At 46.7% G+C, this 25,475-nt stretch overlaps 1 protein-coding gene across 1 annotated transcript in view; it reads right to left on the reverse strand.

Moving 5' to 3' along the window:
* Positions 1-4,137: 4,137 nt before the first annotated feature.
* Ice1 (interactor of little elongation complex ELL subunit 1) overlaps positions 4,138-25,475 on the reverse strand; it is a 40,229-nt gene continuing 18,891 nt past the window's right edge. Inside the window, exons 7-15 of the mRNA XM_028782760.1 lie at positions 25,270-25,364; positions 24,244-24,644; positions 17,498-22,330; positions 16,365-16,533; positions 14,154-14,314; positions 11,641-11,831; positions 10,341-10,447; positions 8,062-8,160; positions 4,138-5,258 (exon numbers count right to left, since the gene is read on the reverse strand). Coding sequence (XP_028638593.1) covers positions 5,047-5,258; positions 8,062-8,160; positions 10,341-10,447; positions 11,641-11,831; positions 14,154-14,314; positions 16,365-16,533; positions 17,498-22,330; positions 24,244-24,644; positions 25,270-25,364 — 6,268 coding nt within the window. The 3' untranslated portion in view covers positions 4,138-5,046. The remainder of the gene's footprint in view (positions 5,259-8,061; positions 8,161-10,340; positions 10,448-11,640; positions 11,832-14,153; positions 14,315-16,364; positions 16,534-17,497; positions 22,331-24,243; positions 24,645-25,269; positions 25,365-25,475) is intronic.

The raw sequence follows: 25,475 nt of genomic DNA on the forward strand, positions 1-25,475 counted from the left end.
TCTTCTGAGAGACATCTGTTTGGGCGGCTTGCCCATTTTTAATTGGGTGTGATGATTAATCTTGATTGTCCATTTGATGGGATTCAGGATCACCATGGAAACAGATCTCTAGGCGTATCTATGTGGGATATAGATTAATGAGGTTAGCTGAGATGGTAAACCCACTCTATGTATGGTTGGCACCATTTCCACGAGCTGGGGGCTCAGAATGAGATATGAGCTGAGCATAAGCACTCAGTACCCTTTGCTTCCTGCTTGTGCATGTGATGTGACCAACTACTTCACCCTCCTGCCACCATGCCTTTCCCCACCATGGTAGATTCTGTCCCTTTGGACTGCCAGCAGAAATATTCCCCTTCTCCCAAGTTACTTCATATTCAGGGTTTAATTTTGCAACAAGAAAAGAAACTATTTGATTGGATGCCACCTTCTTACTTCTCCCATGGTCTCCATATTTAGCCTGGATTGATGCACTTGTAGGGGATGCCTTCCATTCTGTAGGTTATTTCTTCTGGCTGTTTCATTGCTAAGTAGCTTTTTAGTTTGATGTGATCCCTATCATAAGTTATTGTGTTTTGTTCGCCTATGCTTTTGAGATCTGATAGGAAAAAAAAAAAAAAAACAAAACACCAATCTGCCCAAAGCCCACCTATTCTAGTATCCTGAAGCATTCTCAAGTTTTCATTGACTATCTTGTTTCTTTTTATTTTTTTTTTTATGGTTTTCCATCTGCTTTGTTTTTCTAACTAGTAAACATAGTCAATTCCCAGCATGACCTGTTGACTCTTTCCCACTCTGTGTTTTCATAACTCTGTGGTTGTTGAGCTGGCTTAGATGTGAGTTTGATTGCTGATGTCTCTCATTGATCTGTGAGTCTGTTTTTACTAGCACCACGATGTGTTGACTACCGAGGCTTTGTAGTGCTTGCACTAAGGCAGCCCAATGCCTTCTAAGTTGTTCTTTGTGCTCAAAACTGCTTTCCTATTTGGAGATTTCTGCTACTCTGAACAGAGTTCAGTCTAGAGGTTGTACAGTTCTGTGAAGAATGTTCTGTTTGATTAGATTGCAGTGGATTTCAGAGATTTTAACAGTAGCACTTTTTGGACCCAGAGAACATGGGGCAGGCTTTCTATCTGTGTGTATCCATCGGCTTGTTTTTACTCTTTTTGGGGTATTGAGATTTTTCTTTTGTAGACTTTATTGCTTTTGGTGTTGCTGTCTTGATTTGCTCCAGATTTCTTATGGTTGGCAAAGGCAATATTACTGAACTTTGAATGCTATTTTGTTTTGAGACTTGTGCATTCTTTAGTTCTAATGCATTTTTTGTAGGTCTTCATTTATGGTCAAATTATCTGCAGTGACAGTGACCTTCCTCTTTTCCAATTTTACTGCTTTTTTTTTTTTTTTCAAGTCCGGTTCCCCTGTCTAGGACTTCTAGAATGACAGTGAAGGGTAGCATTCTTTTCTTGCTCCCATCTGAGAGAGAAAATGGCCAGTCTTTTCTAATTCAGTTTAACATTAATTGCTGGCTAATGTTAACCACTCTTTGTAGACACTGACGTGTTCTTCAGCACCCAGCTGGTTCAGTTTCATTTGCAGGGATGTGTGTCCTGAACCTACTCAGAGATCTTCATCCTCTAGAGAAGTGGCAGGCTGTCCTGTGAGCTCCCAGCAGGAAATGGGGAAGGGCTGGGACTGGAGCAGTGGAGAGGCTGGTACCAGGAGAAAGCACCCAGGACTGTATCTTGCTGAGCCTGCTGAAGAGCTAACATTCTCCATGAAGCACAGAGTGCTTCATAAGTGCTGCATGCACATCACTTGTACACACTTCTCTGGCCTTTGACTCGGTCTGTCTTCAGCTGCACTCAGAAATTACTTACCAGTGGTAAACAAACTGATGACAAAGGAGTGTTGGTCAAAGAACATTAAGATGACAGTGCCTTCATATAAAAATAGTATCTGTTAATACTTTGTTTAGAAGGGCAGGAAAGGGGGTGTCCAGTGTTCACAATCATTCACAAGGAAGTTTCAGAGAGGAGGCAGAAATGGCTTACATGTTAGTTCCTTCCTTACTAGAAATTCAGCTTCTAGAACCTTCTCATTAAAATCTTTGCCTCATCTCTGCTGTGAGGTACTTAGAACCGCTATTCACACTTTAACTGCTTTCCACAGGAGCATGTCAGACCGCTGAGAAGCTCTTGGCTTCTGGATGGCTGTGCTTGCCCTGCTTGGTCAGTAACCCACCTGGTTTTACCCTCAAGTGTTTTATTTTGTGATTATTTTTAGCAATCACCAAAGAGAATTTGACTGAACAGTTAACATTTATTTGTACCTGTTACCTTATCACCTACCCCAACCCCCATGTACCGTAGAATTAATGGGCCCAAGAAGCTAAACTAGTAGCCTAGGAGTAGAAAAGTACTTTCCTGATGAGCAGCCACCTAGTCACCTGGCTCTGCTCACAGGATGGTCTGTAGCACCCTCTGGTGGCCACAGTTCAAATCCATCCCCTTTCACACATCTGATGAGTTGCACAGCCTCATCTTTAGTAGCAAGGAGAAAACAACAAATGACCACCTTAACTGATGTGTCACTTCTAAGGACATATTGCACCATGACCTTGGAGGTCTCTGGAAGATCAGCAGGTACATATGGAGCCCATTTGGCTCCATACAGTTCCACTTCTCAGACAGGATGATAAAAGCCTCCACCTGTAACTCTTCTGGCAGAGAGCCATACAGCACCATGGGTGACTCCTGTCCTTGCAGATGTGCCATGGATGGATGGATGGATGGATGGATGGATGGATGGATGGATGGGTGGGTGGATGGGTGGATGGGTGGATGGGTGGATGGGTAGATGGATGGTTGGATGGATGGATGGGTGGATGGACAGACGGATGGATGAATGGCTGGCTGGCAGCCAGAGTTGGAACTGGTGTTACTGGACTGGAGAACGCCAGTGTCCATGGAGACTTCCAGATGCTCGACCACTGGACACTCTAGACACACAAAGCCTGGCCTCTCCCTTCCCATTTGCTCTGCCACTTTGACAGGCCACTCGCGACAGATGCTTCACCACTGCTTTACCTAGAACAGGGACGCTGTGCTTCCATCTACTCTGTCCCATCTTGCATCCAGAAGGGCCAAGGTGAAGCTCTCTCTAGAGGAAGAGACAGGTAGGAGAGGAAGAGGAGAGACAGGGTAGGAAAGGACAACAGGATATGAATAGTAACAAATGAGCAAGTTAGCATTGCCTCCGTAGGGTAACGATCCCCAAATGTCTGCCCTGATCTCTAACACAATTTTGCTCTTAGGGGCTCCAGGCCACCAACAGTTGAAAGTGGAAAATACTCATTTGTGATCCCCACCACTGAGCCTATGCCACTCAGCCTAGTGGCTCAGCATCCTGGTCCTCACCTATACTTCAACACAGTGTTTCCACCTTTGAGGCAGACTTGAAACCCATCTACCCTGACCACCTGTGCTGCGGCCTACTGTATCTTGTACCTGTCCCTTCTGAGGGTTCAGCCTGTGTCCCTCATCCTGCAGCCCAGACCTAAGTGTCCTGCAGGCTGCTGTGGAACAGGATCCCATGGACAGTCACTTGCATTTGGGGCCCACACCTTCTTAGCCTCAGTAGGGCTTCTGCTCAGGGCTCCCTTCACTTTCCAGGAATGCTACCACTCCTCTTCTTGGCTGACGCTCTTCTGGGTCCTTCTAACTTTACCTCCTCAGATGACCTAGATCTCGGGCTGTTGCCTGTGCCCTTTCTCTGTGATAACAGATCTGTCAGTCACTGCCAGGCCCAGTCGCTGATGACATCAGAGATTTACCCACTCACAGGTCAGAACTCTGAGAATATGGCTCTTAACTGGCTTGGTGAGCACCAGCTCAGGGCATAGGCAGAAGGAGACACTAAAGAAGAACTTCCAAAGGGGCAACCCATTCACTTATGTTTGTGAAAGCTACTTAAGATACAGATGTAAGTCACTGGAATCATTGTCAGGTGGGACTTTACAGGCAGCAATTATAACTGAGCAGCTTAGTCTACACAGACCCGTTTGACACTCCACAGTCTGGTAGACATCTTCATCCGCACTGCAGATGAACACCAAGCACCATATAAAAACAAGTATAACAAGTATGTATGGCTTGCTTTTATTTTTTATTATAAAAACACATACAAGAGTTTTAAGAAATGATGAATATAAGACAAATCAGAATCACAGTGAGTTATTAAACCCATTCTATATACAAATAAAAAATTCCGAAAGTGGAATATCATCCAATGTGAGACACATCATAGATAGCACTGTCTGTATGCACACACCCCACAGAGCTGTCCCTACACACACAGCCCACAGGGCTCTGCTGCTCCCGCAGACTGGCCATCTCTACACAGCCAAATGGGAGTCTTGCACTGTCCATCAATCCTGATAGTTACTTATGGTTCAGGACATTTAGAGATGGGAAGAAACACACTCAAGTACACTTCCACTAAGTTTGTCCTACTACGGTAGCTGCGCACTATGCTTTTGCAGCCATTTCCAGCTACGACAGTGAGAGACTCACTTACTTCTTGTTTTAAAAGCCAATTTGCTTTTGCCTAGCCATTTATTTGAGCATAAACTCTAAAAATGACTCAGGTACCAAATCATGTTTTTGTACGTTTAAGATCATTATAAAAAATGCCACTCAACTTTTAAAAGCCACTAAAAAGGACACTTTTTGCAGCCAAAAAATAAAAAGGGCTAAGTTCAAGTTTTTGTTGTTTGACCAAGATACAATAATACAATCTATATGTCTGTGGCCATACAGCCATAACTGAAATGCATGTGATGGAGGGAAACACAGCTGCCTGCTTCTGTCTTCAGGAACCCACAAGGAGCTCCTGCCCCTGGGTCGTCTGCATCATGCCTTCCTTTGCCTTCTCTGCTGAAGACAGGTTAAGTCCTTTACAGAAAAGCTTGCTAAAGCATGTCTCTCTGCAGTGACCATGACCTTCTGGTAATCCTCCTGTCTCAGGGAACTGAGTCCCTGGCTCTCAGGGTGCACAGTCTCCTTTGCTTGTAGAGCCAGCTGAGCCATCAGCACTCAGAGAGCCAACCTCTTCCAGGCAGCTGACAATTGCAGATGGAATGGTGTTGGAAGTCTGTGTCCGCCACGCTTCTAGGATCTTGGCTATCTCCGCTGGATTGCTAGGGCTCAAGTCACAAAGGGCATATACAGCTGCAAGCTGTACACCCCATGGGATATCTGAAAGGGATTTTCAAATCAGTTATAACACATCAACAAAGAAAGTATCTGTTATTCAGCATCTCAGTGTATGACCTAAGAAAAGTACTCAGACATGTACTATTTCCTGCCACTAATAAAGATTACATTACAAAAAGAAAAGGTCTCATAATAAAAACATTCATTCAAGACTTGTCTACGAACGCAAAATAAGAGCCCTCTGTCCCTCTGGGCACTGGCTGTTACGTGGACTTCAGGACTCCTCTAACCCCATGAAGCTGGAAAAACATGAGGATCCTCTAACAACCAACTAATATAAAACTCTCAAACAGCCGCCGGCACTGTCTCTAAATGGATGTAGACATGAAAGTCATAATAACTTTAGTCTATTTTTACTGAATAATCCGTTTGTACAAAAGCCTGCCCTTGTGTCAAGTGACATCAGATGAGACTGTGATTCTGAGCCAGTGTGACTCCAGACCAGAGTTACTTTAGGCTAGTGTGACTCTAGGTCAGTAGTGAGACTCTAGGCCAGCATGGCTTCCAGCAAGTGACTCTAGGCCAGTGTGACTTCAGGCTAGTATGTCTCCAGATCAGTATAACTCCAGGTCAGTTTGACTCTAGGCCAGTGTGGTACTAGGCCAATGAGATTCCAGACCAATGTGGCTCTAGGCTAGTGTGACTCCAGACCAATGTGGCTCCAGAAAAGTGTGACTGCAGGCCAGTGTGACTCTAGGCCAGGGGCTCCAGACCAGTGTGACTCAAGGCACTGTGGCTCTAGGCCAGTGTGTCTCTAGACCAGTGTAACTCCAGGCCACTGTAGCTCTTGGCCCATGTAACTCCGGACCAGCAAGGTTCCAGGCCAGTGTGATTCTAGGTCAGTGGCTCCAAACCAGTGTGACTCAAGGCCACTGTAAGCTCTAGACTAGTGTGACTCTAGGCCAGTGTGGCTCCAGGCCACTGTAACTCAAAGCCAGTTTGGCTCTAGGCCAGTGTGACGCTAGACTAGTATGACTCCAGAATAGTGTAGCTCTAGGTCAATGTGACTTCCAGGCTAGTGTGTTACTCCAGACCAGTGTGGTTCTAGGCCAGTGTGACTCCAAACCAGCATGGCTCTAGGCCATTGTGACAGAGCTAGTTTAATCAGAGTGCCATTATTCCTATGTTGGCAAAAGTTTACTTTTAAAAATCTAATTCATTAATTTATAACTTAGTTAATGTAATTCACTGAATTTTAAATGTTTTAGGAGCTAAAGTTCATTATTAGCCATGTCTCTCCATTTCCTATGAGCAAGACAGGGATAAACAAGGCAAATTAGAATTTCAGGATGTGCCCCTCATCCAAATGTATATCCACAGATCACAGATTGGATTAATCTCTAACCATGACACTCATTTATGACCCATATGCCTTATATGCATAGCAAAGGTAATTTAATACAACATACTAATACTTTCGTGTTATTTAGCAGTTTCATGATAGGAATTTTAAAGCTGTGGTTTATTTTGTCCGTGTTTAAAGAGTTTTAGACTTTGGAATAGGGACAATGTTCATTTTCTGACAAGGGCAGTTCTGGGAGGTTCCCCTCCTCAAATAGAAAGCAAACACCAGAAAAATCCATGTGTCTAAATGTTAGTTCTAATTGATAATTTAGAAGAATTTCTTCCCTAATCTGAAGAATCAAGAAAAGCATAGCATATGCTCCCTCCAGAACCAGGACTCAAGGAAACACAAAGGAGGCACTCACAGCCTTAAGCAGGCACATGGGCCTGCCTCATGCAGCCTCCAGACTGCAGCACACAGGCTGCAGCAACAACAGGGCTGCCAGGCACTGCTGGCTCCTTCCTCTTCCCTCTGGCATTTAGAGTATGAAATGAGGACAGTGTCTTTCCACCTCCAGGGAGCGAGGTGGTGTGTACTACTGTGGGGAGCATTCCATATGCAGGGCTTTTCCGTTACACCCATGACAGCAACACAGTCCAGGCTGCACATGTTAGTGAGACAACTTACCAGCTATGACCCTGGCTACTTTTTATGTCAAGTAGTATCCAAATTGTCATCAAGAGCATTCTCCTAAGGAAGCAATGAACACTGCCTTAGCAGCAGGACAGTGTCTTAGAGAAAGCACTTAGAGCTGCTACTCATCAGCCTAGCACATCAGGCCTGCCACCCATAGCTGAAGACAAAGACCTGCTGCGAGATTAGCCCAGTACCACCAGGGGTCTAAGCTGTCGATTTGCATATCTAGTACAAAACTGTTTAGCTACATTATTCATTCACTGCTCAATATTCAAAAGAGAAACAAGACTCATCATTCTAAGGGTTACTCTGAGTTAAGCTTTACCCACAAAAATAAGACATTAAATTACATGCCATGAAATCCATAATGGTTAACACAAGGGCCAGCTCTGCCTCAGGACACTCACCTCAGGCTGTGGTGCAGGTTTTCACTGAGGATACAGCCCAGGAGGCAGCCTCATGGGCAGTTTCTCAATTGAGGTTTCCTCCTCTCAGATGACTGTAGTTTGTGTCAAGTTGACACAAAACTAGCTAGCACACTGCCTACCTAAGAAAGCAGCAGGTACTCTGTGCTTATACATGCAAGGGTGAGCAGTGGTAAGGCATTCTCAGAATGCTTCCTGAATGACAAGACAGCAGCCCAGGAGCAGAGTTCCCTTTTTTTGAGGAAGTACTGCTCACAGGGCAAACTGACTCTTGAAGAAAACAAACATCACAAAAGATGAAAAGTGGGAGGGGCACTGGCTCATGTCCTCAGGACACGCAGGGAGAACAGTTCAGGGGTAATGAAAGCCAACGTCTTACCTTCATCCTGAGCGTGTTGTATGAACATACCAATGACTGAGCTGATATTCTTCACAGCAGTTGGAAATCCCTCCTTCAACCCCAACTGGCCTAATCGACCTGGAAAAACAAAGCACAGCAAAGTAGAGTTCAATAAATGCTGGCTAATGTTTCCTGGAAACTGTAACTCATGTTTTGTTTTGTTAATTTTTCCCATTTCCCACCATACATGGTGTAGTTTAAGCCTGAAGACAGTGGAGGCCACAGGGCTCGCAGCACGATGTGATGCTCGCTCCCTGCCACTCCGGGTGCTGCTCACCTCCTCTCACCCATGTGTAAGCACAGACACATGCTGCTTTCTTACGTACCACTATGCTAGCCAGTTTGATGTCAATTTGATATAGGCTAAAGTCAATGAGAAGAGGGGACTGCAATTGAGAAAATGCCTCCGTAAGATCAGGCTACAGGCAAGCCTATAGGGTACTTTCTTAATTAATGATTGCTATGGGAGGGCCTAGTTCATTGTGGGCAGTGCCATCCATGGGCTGGTGGTCCTGGGTTCTCTAAGAAAAAGCAGGCTGAGCAAGCCAGTAAGCAGCACTCCTCCACAGCCTCCACATCAGTTCCTCCCTCCAGGTTCTTGTCCTGACTTCCTCTGAGGATGATCTGTGACGTGGGATCATGAGGAAATGAATCCTTACCTTCCCACGTGGCTTTGGTCACAGTGTTTCATCACTAACTAAACAATGAGGCCCTAACTAGACAGGTAGGAATGCAGAAATGGAACTTAAGTAGTAGTCACCAGGTTAAAATATAACACAGGTAAAGTTACCAGGTTAACAGAGAAGCCTGTGGCCTCACCAACAGACTGTAGTGACAGAGCAGCAGCCACAGAAGGAAGCACAGGGCTTCCTGCACCCTCTGAGGGACGGTCACAGGTACAAAGGCACGACCAGATCAACCACAGCAGCTTCTCACCAGGTGAAGGAGACGATTCTTACTGGATGGCATGGCGCTAATGCCAATCTCACTAAAGATTCTGCTTGACGGACAAGGCATAGCTCTCTCATTTTTCATCCACCCTGGACTCTGGCACACACACATGTGTGACATGAAGATCACACTCACCGCCCACTGAGCACAGTGTTGTGAGAGTAAACCCAGACTGAACTGTGAGGTCAGCATCTTGCACCAGCCACCCTACTTGGGAGCTCAAACACTTACGGATGAGCTGGCACGTGTATTCTGTTGTGTGTGTTGGTGACATTTGGAAGATGTGTGTAAACAACTATTCTCCAGGTGAACACTGCAGATCACAAAACTGAAAGTGGGCAAACAAGTTCTTCACCATGGAAGTTAGACTAGTGGACTTCAGGTTTCACAGGTAACTTTAAAAACTGACTACTTTAACAGCAAGACTTCATTTCAGGGAAAACAAGGTAGACTATCTACAGATATTCAAAATGGTTCCTGAAGCACTCACTTTCATTGATTATATTTCACACGTACACACACATATTAGCTGATGCTTAGTTTGCCAGCAAGGCCCCCTGGACTACCTTCTTCCTGTTCCAAAACAGGGACAGCCTCTGACCAAGGAACTCAGCCCAGCAGCCTGAGACACCTCCAAGACTGTATAGGACCGCACACCTATGCCTCTAGCCTTGATTTGGCTGTCATGAATGCCCAGTCTTTGGCCAACTCATCAGCTAACACACAACGTCATGCACGTTTTGACTTAATTCTCATGAAGGCACACACCCACTCAGACTCAAGCTTTTGTCTTCGATGTCTTATACATGTTCTAAGCACATGCATCATTAGTGCATGCAGTTCACAAGGAAGAAGAAGCAGATTTGTAGATACAGTGACAGTCAGCAGAGGCATGGTATTTCCCACCATGTACTTACAAGGTTCATTCATATAGCCTATTCCCAAATGCCAACACGATCTCCAATAGTGTCGCCTTTGAGGTTTAATTCAGTGAAACCCAAGGGGCTCTTTGAAGAAACCAGCTTTTTCAAGAAAATAGCTAATAGGAAGGTATTTAATTTGGGGCTCCTAAGGATTAACTGGAAACCTTCTTTAGCAGTTAGGATTAAACGAAAGCCTCTTCAGCGGCGAGTGCCTCTGCCCATGTGTCATCTCACCGGCCCACAACGACATTTTAGACACTGAATAACTTGTGACCCTGTCTGTGTATGTGTCAACACCACACCTAGAATGTCCCAAATGGCCGGAGCACTGAGGTCAGAAAGCAGTAAGGGAAGAGTAAGGGCGGTGCCGCACCACAGACTTACCAATCAGTCTCAGCACAGACGCTACAATGACATCAGGGGTGTACGCGATGTTCGAATGTCCTTTCCTGTATTTGATCCACTTATCCATCACAGGCCACAGCTCTTTACTAGAAACAGCAGAACAAGATACATGTCCATTACTGTGCAGACAGTACTAGGTGCGTGCCCATCACCGTGCAGACAGTACTAGGTGCGTGCCCATCTCTGTGGTGCGTGTCACCTATAATCCAGCTTTGCTTTCCAGCTCCTCCGCCCCCTTCTGTTTACAGACTTAAATGGCATGGTGAGAGAATGGTGCTTTTACTGCCACTGAAAGGATCCTGGGCAAAGCACTCTGACATGTGTTAGCTCTAGTCCCTCCTGCCACTGAGGAAGAATGGTCCTGTCTCTCTGAACTCATAGGGAGAATCCACCCAAATCCTGCACCTTTACAGATCAGGCACTAGACAGACGCCCTGCCATTTTCTTATGTAAGACTGACGGTGGGGCATACTTTTCCATGGATATGCAAGGACCTCCTCACAGCCAAGCACCTTGACACAGACCTCACTCTAGAGATGGACCTAGTCTCTTTTCTCAAGTGTCAGATCCAGGTGTCTGTCATTCGTGGAATCAGGCAAGTGGGAAGAACAAGACTCATGCACAAATAGCTTGACTCTCACAGAAACCTTCAAGCATTTCAAAGACACAAGTCACCGGCTGTGTGTAAGTGATTTAGCATTCTATCTTGTCTTAAACCAGGCTTTCTCAGGCAGAGTTGCAAAGCAATTTCTTTACTTGAGGGTCAGTCTTCTCTGCTCTCTTAAGGGATGGCACATGGTTGGTGCCAGAAGCACAGACAAGCAGAGAAAACCAACCAAATTCAAAGGCTGTCTGCAGCACCAGGCCCCATCAGGCCTCACTCTCTCCAGCACAGAGAAGCTAACTGGTAATCTGCTCACATTTTTCCCTCTGGTTCCGGCTTGCCAGTGCACGAAGGTGACAAGTGCAGCACTTGGTTAGCGTGCAGTCGCTGAGTTGCCCTGTGAGGCTGCGTCTGAGGACAGAAAGGGACAGACGGCCCTCATGCTCCCCTTACTTCCTTGGGGAGACACTAACAGGGCAGTGAAGTCGTTAACAGCATGCAGAAAGGCAAAGCCAAAGCCTTTAAGAGCGATGTGGGCATTTTCAGGTGCTTTTGTTAGCTCTTGTAAAAATGAAAGTTATCTGTCCTTCAAATGCCTTGGTAAGACGGAAGGACCAGTCAGCCCACACGCAGCATCAGCAGGATACCTTCCCTTAGAGCGGCACACTTACTCACCTTATGATGTTGTCATGCGTCCAAATCCACCTCTGGTGGCAGCAGAGGAGATCAATGGCAAATATGTATTCCCAGATGTTTGCACTTAGGTCTTCGCCAAACTCCTCACTCGACTGAAATTCTGTTTTGGGGCACAGCTGTATGGTCAGAAGCAGCTTAGAAACTACAATTCCAACATCTATAGGAGCATTCTAGAAAAGAAAAATAAACACATTTTTAAAAAAAGTAACACCTTAAGTGTTAGCAATCTGAGACTGTAACAAGCATCTGGTGAACTGCCATTTACCCTATGAGTAACTTTGAAGCAGCCTGAGTTTGAACTAGGAACTGTACAAACAAAAGTAGTGGTGAACTCGGATTAGAAGACCTGGAAGAGAGAACTGGGGGGCAAGGGTTCGCAATTAAATTTTAATATTTTTTTTTTTACACGGGCTATATACATATAGAAGCAGGATATGGGAACGGGGGTGGCATACAGTTTTTTGTTTTTGGGGAGCGCAGGTGTGTTTAAGGGGAATACAGATTTTTTTAGAACAGGATATTGGCTGGGGTGAAAAGTTTACAGAAGCAGGGCAGAATAGGTCACCATGTATCTATTCATAAGATTTATTGGTCATTTGTTTTTATTTAAGTTAGTATTTTTTTTTACCAAAGTTCGTAAGATTTATTGTTTATTAGTTTTGATTTAGGCTAGTACTTTTCCACCAGGGCTACCTGTCTGCAAGATTTACAGCTATCTGTTCTAGGGTTAGTGCTTTCCCATAGAGGCCAAGACTTTGTGTCAGTAGGCACGTATGGCTGACTTAGGCCATTAATGTTTAAGCAAAGTGGCTCCCAACAGTACTGGTGCCATAATCAGTACCACACAAAGAGCTGAGCTGCAATCTAGACAGAAGCACAGACTACATTTGGTACAACCAGAGATTAAGGTTATAAAATGTGGTTACAATTTAACAATAGACTAACCCTTAAAATTCTATAAATTCTGCCTTCTGAAAATGTTGATCAATCTGCCAGAGAATAATGCCCAGCTTCCTTCACTTTTGAGAACATTCCGTGCTTGGTGTTCTCATCTATGCCAGCAGCTTAAGTACTTCTCTTCTCTGCCAAGTAGTGAATCAGGACACACTGACTGACAAGCAGCTCACCTCGACAGAGGCTATACCTTGTTCTGCTTCTATGAACATTCACACAGGCTTTTATTTATTTATTTTTTTTAAAAGCTCCCTATCCCTTGAGAAAGGCCCGGGGTGGGACTGCAGGGGACTGTGTGCAGCTCCCACAGGCTGAGTTGCTGAGCATCCCATCAGCACTACACGCAGGTCCTAGGGCAAACACAGGCTCAGAGCAAAGGAAAGCCTGAGCTGGGAAGTCTGCATAAGCTACTGACAGATTCTCAGGTTTCCATTAAGGTGTACATCTTCTTGGAGAAGTCAGCAATTTTGCAAGCTGAGAAGATTCGAAAACAAATTCAAACACATCTAGTGACCCCTTGGGGAAAGACTGAACATTCGAGAGTCTGTAGAAATACTGATTTTGCAAGACGCTGAGATTCCCAGTCTAGGCTGAGGCTATGGTTGAAGTGTCAGGAATCAGCATATTGAATTAAAATGTCTAGGAGATGGACTCCGTTATGAAAGCCAACATTCACTACAGCTCATATTCCATATTCTCAACTTGACCGGTAACATTTAAAAGTTACGGACGGGGTCAAGAAGACTCTGCTCGTTAGATCTGAAGGTGGAGGGTGAATCATTTATCATCACTTAAAACACTGATAACTCAAGTCTATAGAGACTGCTTGCTTAACAGATATAATCCATTGCATGTGTATTAGCATGACATTAATCTATGAGCAACGGACAGCCTACTGTTTAACTGTTACCCAAGTTATGAATGGAACAAGACTCAGAGCACTGCAGTCTCAGGTCAGGAGCATTCGATGTTAAAGTCCACAAAAGTATTTTAAACTTGGGGAAAAACAAAAAAAACAAAAAACAAAAAAACAAAAAACCAACCCAACTCTGAATCTCAAACAATTCCAGTCAAAAGCATTTTATATACGGGATGCTACCTCAGGATGAGGGCAGCAGGGACACGTGTAGTTTGGAGTGCCTGCTGGCTGCACCTGGAGCTCGTCATGCAGCCCACTCCACGTCTTCTGTTTGTGCTGGGATAAAGCTAAAGACACTGTAGGCCCAGCAAGTGCTGTGTCCCTCTCACTCTCAGGGGCAGACGAACGAAAGGACTCAATAGAGATTTTGTTTGTTTGAGACCTGATGAACGGAGTTTGATTTCCAGAACCATGAGTGGGAGGAGCGAACAGACCCAACGGGTGTTCTCTGATATCCACAAGTATACTGAGCACATATACATATAAGCAAGCAAATAAATACATACCATTTTGAAATGTTTAAGAACTAAGACAAAAGGAAACACAATACAAAGCTACATAGTAGCGCCTATGCTCATCCTACAATACTGCTGAAAAGAAATAAAAAAACAAAGTGCACCTTTTCCCAGCTCAGGAAAGCTCTCAAACAGTTCAGAACCTCTCCTCTGGCACGCTGCCTGGCAACTAGCTGCATCGCTTCACTAATGGCTGACTGGGAGAGAAATACTTCACGCCACATGTTGGCAATGAACAGAGTCAATTTCTCGGATTCTGGAAAATCTGTAAGAAAGAGGGATGAGAAAAGCCTTTGTTAGCCTCACTTAGACAACTGATCTAAAAGGAGACACCGCTTTTACTTCACAGGGACTACAAGGCACCAGCCGCTGACAGGGCTGTGAGTGGACAGCCGGCAAGGCTCTGGTCTTCCATGTTTCAAAACCTGTTCTCCCTCCATCTTTAGTCCCTTTTTAAATTATCTTTTGTTTTGAGACAGGTCTCATTCTGTAGTCTTGACCTCCTGCCTCAGTCTCCCAAATCCTAGGATTCTGAGAGCAGCTACCACATCTGGCTTGGCACAGTGTTCGATTTTAAACTTTGTACAAAAGTCGAAAATGTAGTACGAACAGGTTATCAAAGGGATCCATCAAAGAACAGGAAGTTAAAACATCTTGCTTCCAAATTTCTTCAGGCACAGAATTTTCCCATTTGATATACATTATGACAAGACAATTCAATTCATTTCCACACAGATATTACCACTTGTCGAGTAACTGGACTGTACATTGGAAAGTGGATATCTAAGTGAGTCTGAGTCAGGACTCAGGAAGCTCTCCCTGTCAGGTGAGGAATGTGGATCAGACCTAGGAGGGGGCATGTGGAAATGCTAAGACAGGACAAACCCTCATGACAACTGCACTGAAAAACTGGTTTTGTTTATAATATTAAGACATATTAGATGCTGAGAATTTCCAATTCTAGGTACATATCTAACATAAACAGAAACATCCTTACAGACTTAAGAGCAGGTGTTTGTGATGTCTTAATTCATTCAAGCCTAGACTTGGAAAGAAACAAGTGAATGGACAGAACAGCACACTGGTACCTGTGAGTAACTGACTACGACATGATGGTGCCAAGCAACAGGCTCCTCATGCAGAGAGCACCCCGGATCCACCTCAGAAGTCAGGCTGACTATGTCATATGAATATGGAGAGCACAGGACACCTAGAGTGCACTGAAGCCGATATACCTACTGGATTTGTAGTGACAGCAAACAGATTTGGAGCTCTCCATCTGGGAATGAGGTGCTCACTGAGAGTATGTTATTGTTTGCACTGAAGGCATACCTGCTTAGCACTTTCTTGTTATACTCGTACTGTGATTTACAGGGTGTGTAGGTCCGGGTTCAATCTTGATACACTATTGCTGTGGACACCTGCTCTGATGCCTGCTTCCTGCCGTGGCACTTCTACATGCCCCACATGGCACATGCCACAAAGTCAACAGGAGACTGTGAGACAGGAAATGATTGAGGACTACGAAGCCATAGAGTGAACACGGGCAATCCCCTGTAAGAACAGGCATGCAGTCTGAGTAAGCCCACGACTGAGTTAGAACAAGCAATGCACGGACTTGGCTGACTCACACTCCTGCCCAGCTGACTGCCTTTGTGTTCCTATGTTACCAGTGCTCAGCCCTTTCATGGTCACACAGCATGTATCCCAAGATAGGGGACTGACCAGATCAGTGAGCAGCAACAGTGTGGGCTGACTGACACAGGCCCTGATGCAGCACTGTGCCATATTCGTCCCTGCCTTTTCCCGTTTATGAATACTCATGATCTGCTGTCACAAAGCACTCTCATCTGGACCCACAGCTGAGACTGAGGAAGTCTCAGGAAAGGGAGCAGGTAAGTGAGGACAGCCCTGGTCCTCTGCCTGGTTCTCCTCATCCGTGAGGTACAAAGTCCATCTTACAGTCACTAGTACAAGGATTCCCACAGTCTGCAACACAGGAATAGAGGAAATACACAGTGGGCAACAAGAGACAGTCTATACAAATACATGTGCCAACGTCAGTAAGTCTACGCAGTCTACACAAACACAAGGACATGTGAGTCAAGTCTAAGTAAAGCAAGTTGAAACTAGTATGACGCGGTGTATTACTTAATCTTTATGATAGATCAAAACTTGTTTTTTAAGACAGGATCTCTAGACCATGCTAGCTTCAAACTCACGAGACTAAAATTCAACCAGCTGAAAGAGAGAAGTATACGGTGAGCCTGCCGCAGTGGATGTTCACACGGCAGTGCTGCACCTTGAACACGCACCTTCCTTCAGAAGGCTGTAACAGAACAAGCGAGCTCGTTCCAAGTCTCCAAGTTGCCGACAAATGCCCACATACACTCTGCACAGGGCGTGGATGTAACTGTGGTCCAGAGATGTCTTCTGAATCTTTAGCTCAGAGAGAATGGAGCGAAGTAAGTATTCTCCTAAATGCTAGATTGGGAAAAAGATAAAACAATTATTAGTGATACAAGAACCAATCCCAAAAAAAAAAAAAACCTTTTATAGCACCAGAAAGAAGGTAGGCCATAGTAATGGTAACAATTTGCCTAGCATGCTAGCAGAGGTGAGAGAACACCCTCTGACTGACCGCTTGAGATCAAACTATAGATACCAAAGCAAGTCTGAAAATCCACCTACTTGCCTATTATGACATGGTCACCATTCAGATACATTCTCATTTGTTCTTTCTGCTAAGAATCCACATGTGCCAATCCCTACATATGTACATTACACTCAGGCTAATTGTATCCCCATTTATACTTAGTCTATTGTTTAGATTAAGTGCTATTTCCTTTCCCTGAGAGAGAATTGTATCACTGAAAATGTGACAGCTATTCCCACAGAAGATAGTCTCTCCAAGACACTTCAGCCTCTTAGGCTTTCTGAGAGGCAGCAATCAAGGACAGTTATTCCACAAGGACACCCTGGATGTCATACTGGACACTGAAGGGTGAGTCAGCAGGCACCGGAGTTACCTGACAAGGAGCTGAGGGATGCTTAGCACACATAGCTAGAGTCCCTAGGAGCTACACAGCTAGTCTGTACAAAGCTCTGACACTGTATGAACCACTATCCAAAGAAACGACAGGCTTCATGTGCTGGCAATGTGGCAAGCTGAAGGAAGTATACTTTAAACTTAAAATGCCAGCACCACCTGGAAATTCGAGACTCTGTAAGAGTTTCCTCCACAATTCTGTGTCAAGCTTCCACTCTCTTCCTGTAGTTCCAATCTACAGATGTCGGCTAGAAATACAAAGGCTTCAATGTTGACAGGGGTAATCTTCAGTGTCACCTGCACTAGCCAGTCCCTGCTAGACACTCATGCTGAACACATTCATAGATATATATGGAGAGAGAGAGAGAGAGAGAGAGAGAGAGAGAGAGAGAAATGTACCTTGTTTGTTGTGCTGAATTCATAAACAACTTCTTTCTCTTGATCTCTCATGACAGGCTTTTTGGAGATATTTCCCACATACACGTGACTCCGGATGACAGGAAGCAGGTCAAAGGAGGACTCGGCAATCTTCCTCAGAGCCCGAGTTATGGCTATGTTATACGACTCTGCCATCTCCCTTGGGCTCACACGCAGAAGGGAAGCTGAGCTGCAGGCTGGGAGAGCAGCTGGCTCTTCCTCGGCTGGACCGACTTCCGCTGGTGGGCTTCCTCCTTGGGGGTCCTTACGGACTCCTTCCCCAGGGACATCCCTGGAGTCTGGTTCTGGGGACTTGGACTCGTTGTCCAGGCGCAGTCTTTTAGCACTCCTCAGCATAGGGACTGCTAGTGTTCTTTTTCCACCTGCATCACGCTGCACACCTGAGTCTTGTGACTTACCTTGGCTACAGTCACCACCAGAGCTGCCCCCTGTTAGGACAAACGCAGTTGATGTGGAGGTTATCGCTTTGAGTCCTAGGAGAGCACTGACACGCCCTGGTAACACCTTTCCATCCACAGTGGTGCCTCGGGAGAGCTGCATGTTCCCTTTGAGGAGGCTGAGGGTCCGGGCTCTGGCAGATAACTCTGGGTACATAGTGTCAAGGATTTTTACAGAATTCTCCTGAGGCCCACTCACTGAAGCGTGACCAGGTGCACAGGATGGGAGTCGGCCAGGCACAGGAAGTGCATGCTTTGGTGTAGCAGCACAGAACTGTAATGGAGAGGACACTATCCTTCCACTAGCTGTTGCTGTGGATGGGGATGGAGAGGGACCGAGTGGGGAGGCCTGCTGGAGTTCTTCAGGCCATGGAGACAACACAGGAGGCCCTGGAACTTCACACAACGGGGAAACATGGCCAGCAGGTAAGGACTTTGAGGACAGACTAGAACTTGGTATCAGAGGAGACAGTGTCCGTGATGTCCTTGGAGGTGTGGCTATTAGTGGGGGAAGCAACGGAGGCAATGGTGGCCCCACTTCTTGCCGGATCTTGCTCAGAGTGTCAGGGGAACAGTTGGTGGGGGTAGACATAACTGTACCTGCCACAGCAGGCTGAGCTTGGCTTCCTGGCATTTTTGTATCTGTTCTTTCCCCTGATACAGGCTGAAGGCCCTCTCTAAGATGCACTTCCTCACTGCAGAGTCCTGGTGTCTTTGTATCTGTTCTTCCCCCTGATACAGGCTGAAGGCCCTCTCTAAGATGCACTTCCTCACTGCAGAGTCCTGGTGTCTTTGTATCTGTTCTTCCCCCTGATACAGTCTGAGGGCCTTCACTAAGATGCACTTCCCCTTTGCTGAGTCCTGGTGTCTTGCCTAGCTTGCTTGCTTGATCTTTGTTGGAAACCTTTGATCGAGGCTTATTTTTACCAAGTGGCTCTAATTTCCAGTTATAATATGTGTGATCAGATGCAACTTTCTCGGTCTCAAGTGTCTGGTCGTATATCTGAGAACGAATCCAGATGCTAGGTTTCACAGGTCTGTTCCGAAGACGACTCTTATCAAAGTTGGCACTCTGACCACTGCTAGAAACATCCTCTTGGGCACCAGAGAGATCACCACCACATGGAGGCTCTTGAGGTAGAGGGCCAGAAGGATTGGCTTCTGGGGACTTCTCCACAGAACCGTCGTCTAGGTCTCCCTGATCCTGGGAGGGAGCAGCATCCCCAAGAGTGTCACACAGGACTACTTGTTCCATGCCAGGGGAGATGGCCACACCGCTGATGATAGTCCAGTTGTCTCCCTTTTCAATCACGAGGTCTTGATCCTTATTTATAAGTACGCTTATAACTTCAGAGGTCACTGCGGAGATCTGGTAGCGAAATGCTGTCTCTGTCACACAATCAGAACTCTGCTCTAACCTTGGTGGGGCTGGAGAGTCAGAGCTCAGAGTCAACAGCTCCTCAGGTTCTACCAGGCCCTCTTCCCCAGTGCTGAGACATCCCTCAGAACTGGGCTCATCCTCGTATCTGCTCTGAATGTGCTCAGGGTCAGACCTGCTACTTAGTGGGGAGCTGCCGCCACCATCCTCAGCTGAAGGTTCAGGCAATTCAGCAGTGTGGGCCATGGGGCTGGATGTTTCCTCAGGCAGAGTGTTTTCTGTCAGATCTTCAGCTGCCTGGCTGTGATGCGAGTTTACTAGCAATACATGCTCAGTATCCTTCCCATCGCAGTCTACAGGGTTTGTATGAAGTCCTTCCCCAGTCTTGGTGGGAAGTTCAGGTGGCAATTCCAGAGGACACTGAGTGTGTTGGCATGATTTCCTGCCACAACAGTCATCTCCCTCTGACTCAGCCCACTCTTCCGAGGCTCTGAGTAGTTCTTCTTCACAGAACCTCTCCCCATGTTTCTTTCTGGAGATTTCACTTTGCCTTAACTCTTTGTTCATTTCTTCATTTACAGTTCCTTTGCTAGAACATTCTGAAACAGAGGCCCTTGAACTACAATCCCTTAATTGACAACTTTCAAGAACCATAACCACCTCTGATGTAGAAAGCTTGTCTATGTAAAGAAAGGTGCTTAAGTTACATTCTCTTAGTGCAGAGGTCAGATCACCTACATCTGAGGGGTGTCCTGCCTCACGCACCCCAGCCTCTGGGTCCCCTGCAGGTCTATGTGAGTCTCCCGCTGCTTCCTGCTGTCTGCGCCCTATCCCAGCTTCAGCCTCGTGCTCTCCTTCACTGCCACTAACAGCCTCATCCTCCATTTCCGTGTCGTCCTCGCCTCGCTCTCTGATGCCCGTGTAGCAGTAGGAAGGCCCAGGGAGACTACTTTGAGAGGTCCCTTGTGTTTCCTCATCTGCATGGCCAAGGCCTGAAGGGCAAACAGGACCCGTGGGCACACAAGCTCTGAGAGGAGCCCTGCTTGGCACTCTAGGAGGTGCACTGGCATTCTGTGGGGCATGGTGAGAGTCTCTGGCAACCACAGCAGCTTCAGGGTTTGCCTGGTGTCGGGGTCCATGGGGCATTTGTTCAGCAGGGAAGACTTCTGATGTCACCCCAGATGGAAGCCCACTGGCACCTGACTGTGTGGTTTTGGGAGACTTCCTGGGCTTCTGCAGCAAGTGTTCATTCATGACAGACTGGAAGAGGTTGTCTTCAGAGGAGAAAGGTAACTTAGAATCTGTGGAGCAACTAAACTTCTCTGTGAGCAAGGAGCCACTTGGAGAACCACAACGATGTTTGTGCCAAGACACAGAAACTTCTGGAGAAGGGATTTCATCATCAGCTACCTGCTCTGGGACCTGTGCTATGAGGCCTCCATCTCTGACACAGGCTGCTACTGATGGCATAAGACCTGTCTCCTTGCCTCCATTTACAGCAGGACTCAGTGTGCTCACACGTGGCCGCCAGGGCTCTAGGTTGCTACTCAGCACCCTCTTGGGTCTTGCCTGCTTTGTTATGACTGACACTTGGTTTGGCAGTAAAGCAGCAGCTGCCTTAAATTTGAAAGGGATGGTACTTTTTCCAGGAGGTCCAAACATAGCTGTCCGCCTGCTGTTCTGTGAGGCTGGTGCAGCCTTCTCTAGCTGTAGCCTGGTCCTTTGCTGGTATTCTGAGGTAGCTCTGGGGCTGCCCCCACTACCTCGCCTTAGGACATCACTGCGGTGCCATGAGGTACTGTCAGTAGAGCCAGGGCTCCTTCTGGTGAGGCCAGCCGGCGAACGTGCCAATGAGGTCCAGTCTGACTTAGGCAGTATGAGTGCAGTGCCTGGACCTCGGCCTCCACACTGTCCTCCTCCTGTGGGCTTCTGAAATACTGACTGGGGGAGTGAGTGTTCCTTCACTGTGCTTTTTAAAGTGCTGAAAGATTCCAGGCCCCTGCTCTTCCAATCACTAAAGGTAGATGTTCCAAATTTTGACTTTGGACTCAAAGTAGACAAGCTGTTTTCTGGATGACTTTCTTTTGGAAAACATGCTGTTGGCTCAGACCACAGAAGAAATGGGTTTGAAGTTCTAGTTGGTGACTTTTGTTCTGTGCAGGTTACTTCTGCTGGAGTGTCTACACTGACACACCCTAGCCATGATGTCTGGCGGTTACTACAGACAGACCCTGGTACCGAGGTAGCAGAGGAAGAGGAAGGAAGACTAGCTGAGCGCTCACAACCTGCTTCAGCTGCACATAAGCCTGACTGTGGAGGAGACTCCTGCACATCTCTTTCCCTTCTCTGAAAATGGCCAGAACCTGTCACACAGTGTGACTTGGAAGCAAATTCATCAGTGAGTGTCTGTTTAGAAAATTCTGACTGGGGTGGGCACGAAGTTTTTGATGACAGGATTTTTCCTTCAGATTCTCTGAGTTCGCTGAACGTCCTCTTGCCACGGGGAGAATACCAAGTCTCCAATTCCCCAGCTCCAGCCCCCTTCTTCCGTGTGGGGCCTCTGGATGCCGTTTCCAGCCACAGCCTCCTGTTCTGCTTCAGAAGCCCTTTCCCAACTTGCACAGACTTATCTACCTCCCTAGCCTCCACCTTTCCTTCTGCCTCTTCTACAGATTCGCCTCTGTCCCTCACGAATTCAGATGATGCAGTCCCGTGCCTTCCTCGAGCTAGAGAAGATGTGGCTGAGGGTTCTCCCAGTGCTGTTCTTCCAGTATCAAATCCAAGAGATGTCAGTTTGTTTACAGCCTGGGCAGCTTCCAGTGACCAGGGCTTTTCCACAAATGAATCACTCCTTTTAATTTTTTCAAGCAAATCAAAATAACCCCGTGACCCCGCTGTGTAATCTTCCAAAACCATAGAGTCTCTAGGTGGGACAGAGTCACTGTCGCTGGAATCCGTGAACTCTCCAAAGAAGGATTCCTGAAAGTCACACAAAGCACACAGTCACTGTCAGCACAACTAAGCACATTTAAAAGAGTGGCTGCTTCTAGGGAAAACTCTCAACCCCACACCTGTGAGGGGTGAGCCAGGCTGTGGGGTGGTGCCTGCTCTATCCAACTCTTAAGAAGCCAGTCCTATAAGCAAGGCCCACCTCAGTCCTAGTCTACAGAGCACTCAGCCCGGGTCTGTACCTTCAGCTCTCCTGCGTCCCTAGTCCGGGTTCTGGTAAAGAAAAGACTGTAGACTGAGGTTTACTGGCTTCTGGCTCCATCTCCCTTTGGTTCCTCTCTTTGCTAGTCTCATGCTGAGGCTAGCCTCTGAGCCATGTTATTACTCTGCGGACTGCAGATACAGAAATACTTCTCCAGCCGGTGGCAAGTCACCTCTGCTCCAAAACCCCTCCTACATGCTTACCTAGTGGCTCCCACCTGGGTTACGTCATCAAGCCTGTCCTTTATATGCATATGGGAAGTGTGAGCTCACGTGCTGGAACCTAACTATCCACATGTAAACACCCCTACTTGTTAACGCTCGAGGTTAGAGGACATCTCCGTGGCCTTCCCCTACACTCCCCACACTGTCTTTCTCCCCTGCCTCTACTTATTTGGTGATAGCTGCCAAGGACTCTGACTGGATCCTCACCTTTTCCATGTTCTTACTGAGCGGACGAACATCCCATTCTTACTGAATGGACAACCACAGCTCCATAGCTCTGCTTTACATAGCCAGACTCAAGCGTCTACACCCTGCCCACTCCCAGGGCAGGCACCACGTGTTAACTTTAGATGAGACAAGGCACAGGTAGGAATCAGTCGGAAACCCGGTGGGAAGTCATACAGCTCCCAAGTGGGCTCTGACTCCATCTCCCCTAAAGACCACAGTGGAAATGTTATCAAGTACCACTCTATGAGTCACTTTTTAAACTAGACCAGCCTCTGGCCCCAATGCCACAACCTGTGCCCAGATGTTAGGACCTCATCCTGACCAGCATTCCTCCTCCTCCTAAACGGTTGATCTGATCCTATTCAGACTGTGACTACACATAAACTTCTTATGAAAATCTATCACGGCCCTTGCCTTTAGAGTCAAGGATTTCCCACCCCCCTAATAACACGGTTGGGTTCCCTAGGAAGACTCTCATGGCCCTTCCAGAAACAGCCCACAAGAAGATCCCTCAAGCCACGTCAGCCCTGGGTTGAACATTGCTATAAAGTGGCTTCTCTCCTGAAACCACCAACTCCTCACAGCTTTCCTTCAAGGGCTCCTCTTTTCCCACAACCTCTCCTCAGCAGAGCTCTGTAGTCTGAGGCAGAGAGTGCCTGCAGGCCAGCAGAGCTCTCTCCAAGCTGAGGAGCTCCATGCTGGGTCCTACATTCACAGCCCAGTTCAACCCTGTATCCTCCATCAACTTTGAACTCACAGTACTCGACTAGGTGACTGGAATAGAAGTGCATGTCATGTCTCCTTTGGGGAGCAGACAGTATGTAAACGTTTGAAGATATAGCCAAGGCTGAAATGCTCCTGGGTCAAGGGTCAAGAATGTTAGACATGGAGATTTTTCTGTCTCTGGAAACATCCCATGTCTGCCAAGAATATGCTTCATTCTCTCCATGTTTATCTCATGCTATGCACTAGCAATACAAATAAATGCCACCTTTCTACATAAAAACTGTAATTAAAGACAAATAAAATGCAGCTCTAAGGCAGAGTGAAGAAAGTCACAGCACATGTGTTGATCCACAGGATCCTGGCACAGCTTCTTACTTCCTTGTTAGTTCACAGTAAAACTGGGTCAAATGAACAGTTTTCCTGAGTACACGAACACCTGTGAAACACCCTGGACAAAGGACAAACACATCCAAACGGAGTTAAAACTCAGAAAGCCAACTCACAGGTGCCAGGGAAGAAGGTAAAGAGCCCGATGCCATTGGAGGGGGTGAGGGCACTGGAGAAAGAAGAGGAGGGGGAAGTTTGAAGAAGTCAATTGCAGCTTGAAGATCATCATCAAAAAAGTGTTCCCGATCATAGACGTCGGTCCTGTTGCCGTCCTCAGGCCTCTGCCCTGAGCCTTCAGTCTGCCTCTCCTCGTGAAAGGCATGCTCAGTGCTAGGGCTTGCCCCACTGGGCAGCTCTTCTTCTGCACTCTCGGAGGAAGAGAAGTCACCCTCCATCTCCATGGACAGCTTGGTGAAGAAAGAGCGCATGTCTGCGGCCCGGGCAGGGCTGTCTTGCACTGGGAGCAGCTCATCTTGCCCAGAGGCTCTGGGTGCACTATCTCCCTTGGCAGATTTTTCTGAACAGGAGAGAAGCAGGCACAACATAGTTAATAATGCCATGGAAACTAACAAATTACATCCTGATGACAGTCAAATTACTAGGACAATTAACTTGAAATGAGTAGAAGGCCTTAAAAAGGTCACTAATCAATTTGTAAAGTTACCACAGATTGGGAGAGGGTTGTGGATGGAGTGGTCCATTGACGCACCAGGACTAGCTCACGACACAGCAGCAGGGACAGAAAGGCTTTACACACTGGGAGACGCTTTCCCTCAACAACAGTCACATGTACCCTATCTAGAAAGCTATGGGTAGGTTGGACACTGGTTGATTTCAGATGACTGTTCAGAAAGATAAAACTGATAAAACTCAGCTTGTGGATAGAGATCTGTCTCTATTACCCACTCCCTCCCTCAAACACGGCTAGCATGGTGTGACAAACAGGCAACTATACAACTTAGTGGGGTGAGGGCACCTTGAGTTTCATGAACTTCAGTTGATAACGATGATTTAGTCTAGAAATATGGATCCTGTGGGGTCACTGAATCACCAGATGTTTGCACAGGAGCAAGACCTCTTCCGAGAAATGGGATTGTGCCAGTGGTACAGAAAGTCAAGCTGAGACTGGAATAGAGAAGTACCTAGGACAAGTATGTCTGAGGCACACAGGAGCTGCTCTGGGGCAGCTTCTAGTGAACATGAACTTGCCACGCAGCACAGGAAGGAGCGAGCTCCACTGACAGAAGAAACAGACACCAGAGTGAACAGTGGAGAGGGGAGTGTGGGACTGCAATGCACGGGAAGCAGGAGAGCTACCCTGACATCAAACCGACCACAGTCAGCCGGA

The sequence above is a fragment of the Grammomys surdaster genome, unplaced genomic scaffold (genome assembly GCF_004785775.1).
Source record: "Grammomys surdaster isolate TR1022 unplaced genomic scaffold, NIH_TR_1.0 843, whole genome shotgun sequence".
Taxonomy (NCBI): Eukaryota; Metazoa; Chordata; class Mammalia; order Rodentia; family Muridae; genus Grammomys; species Grammomys surdaster.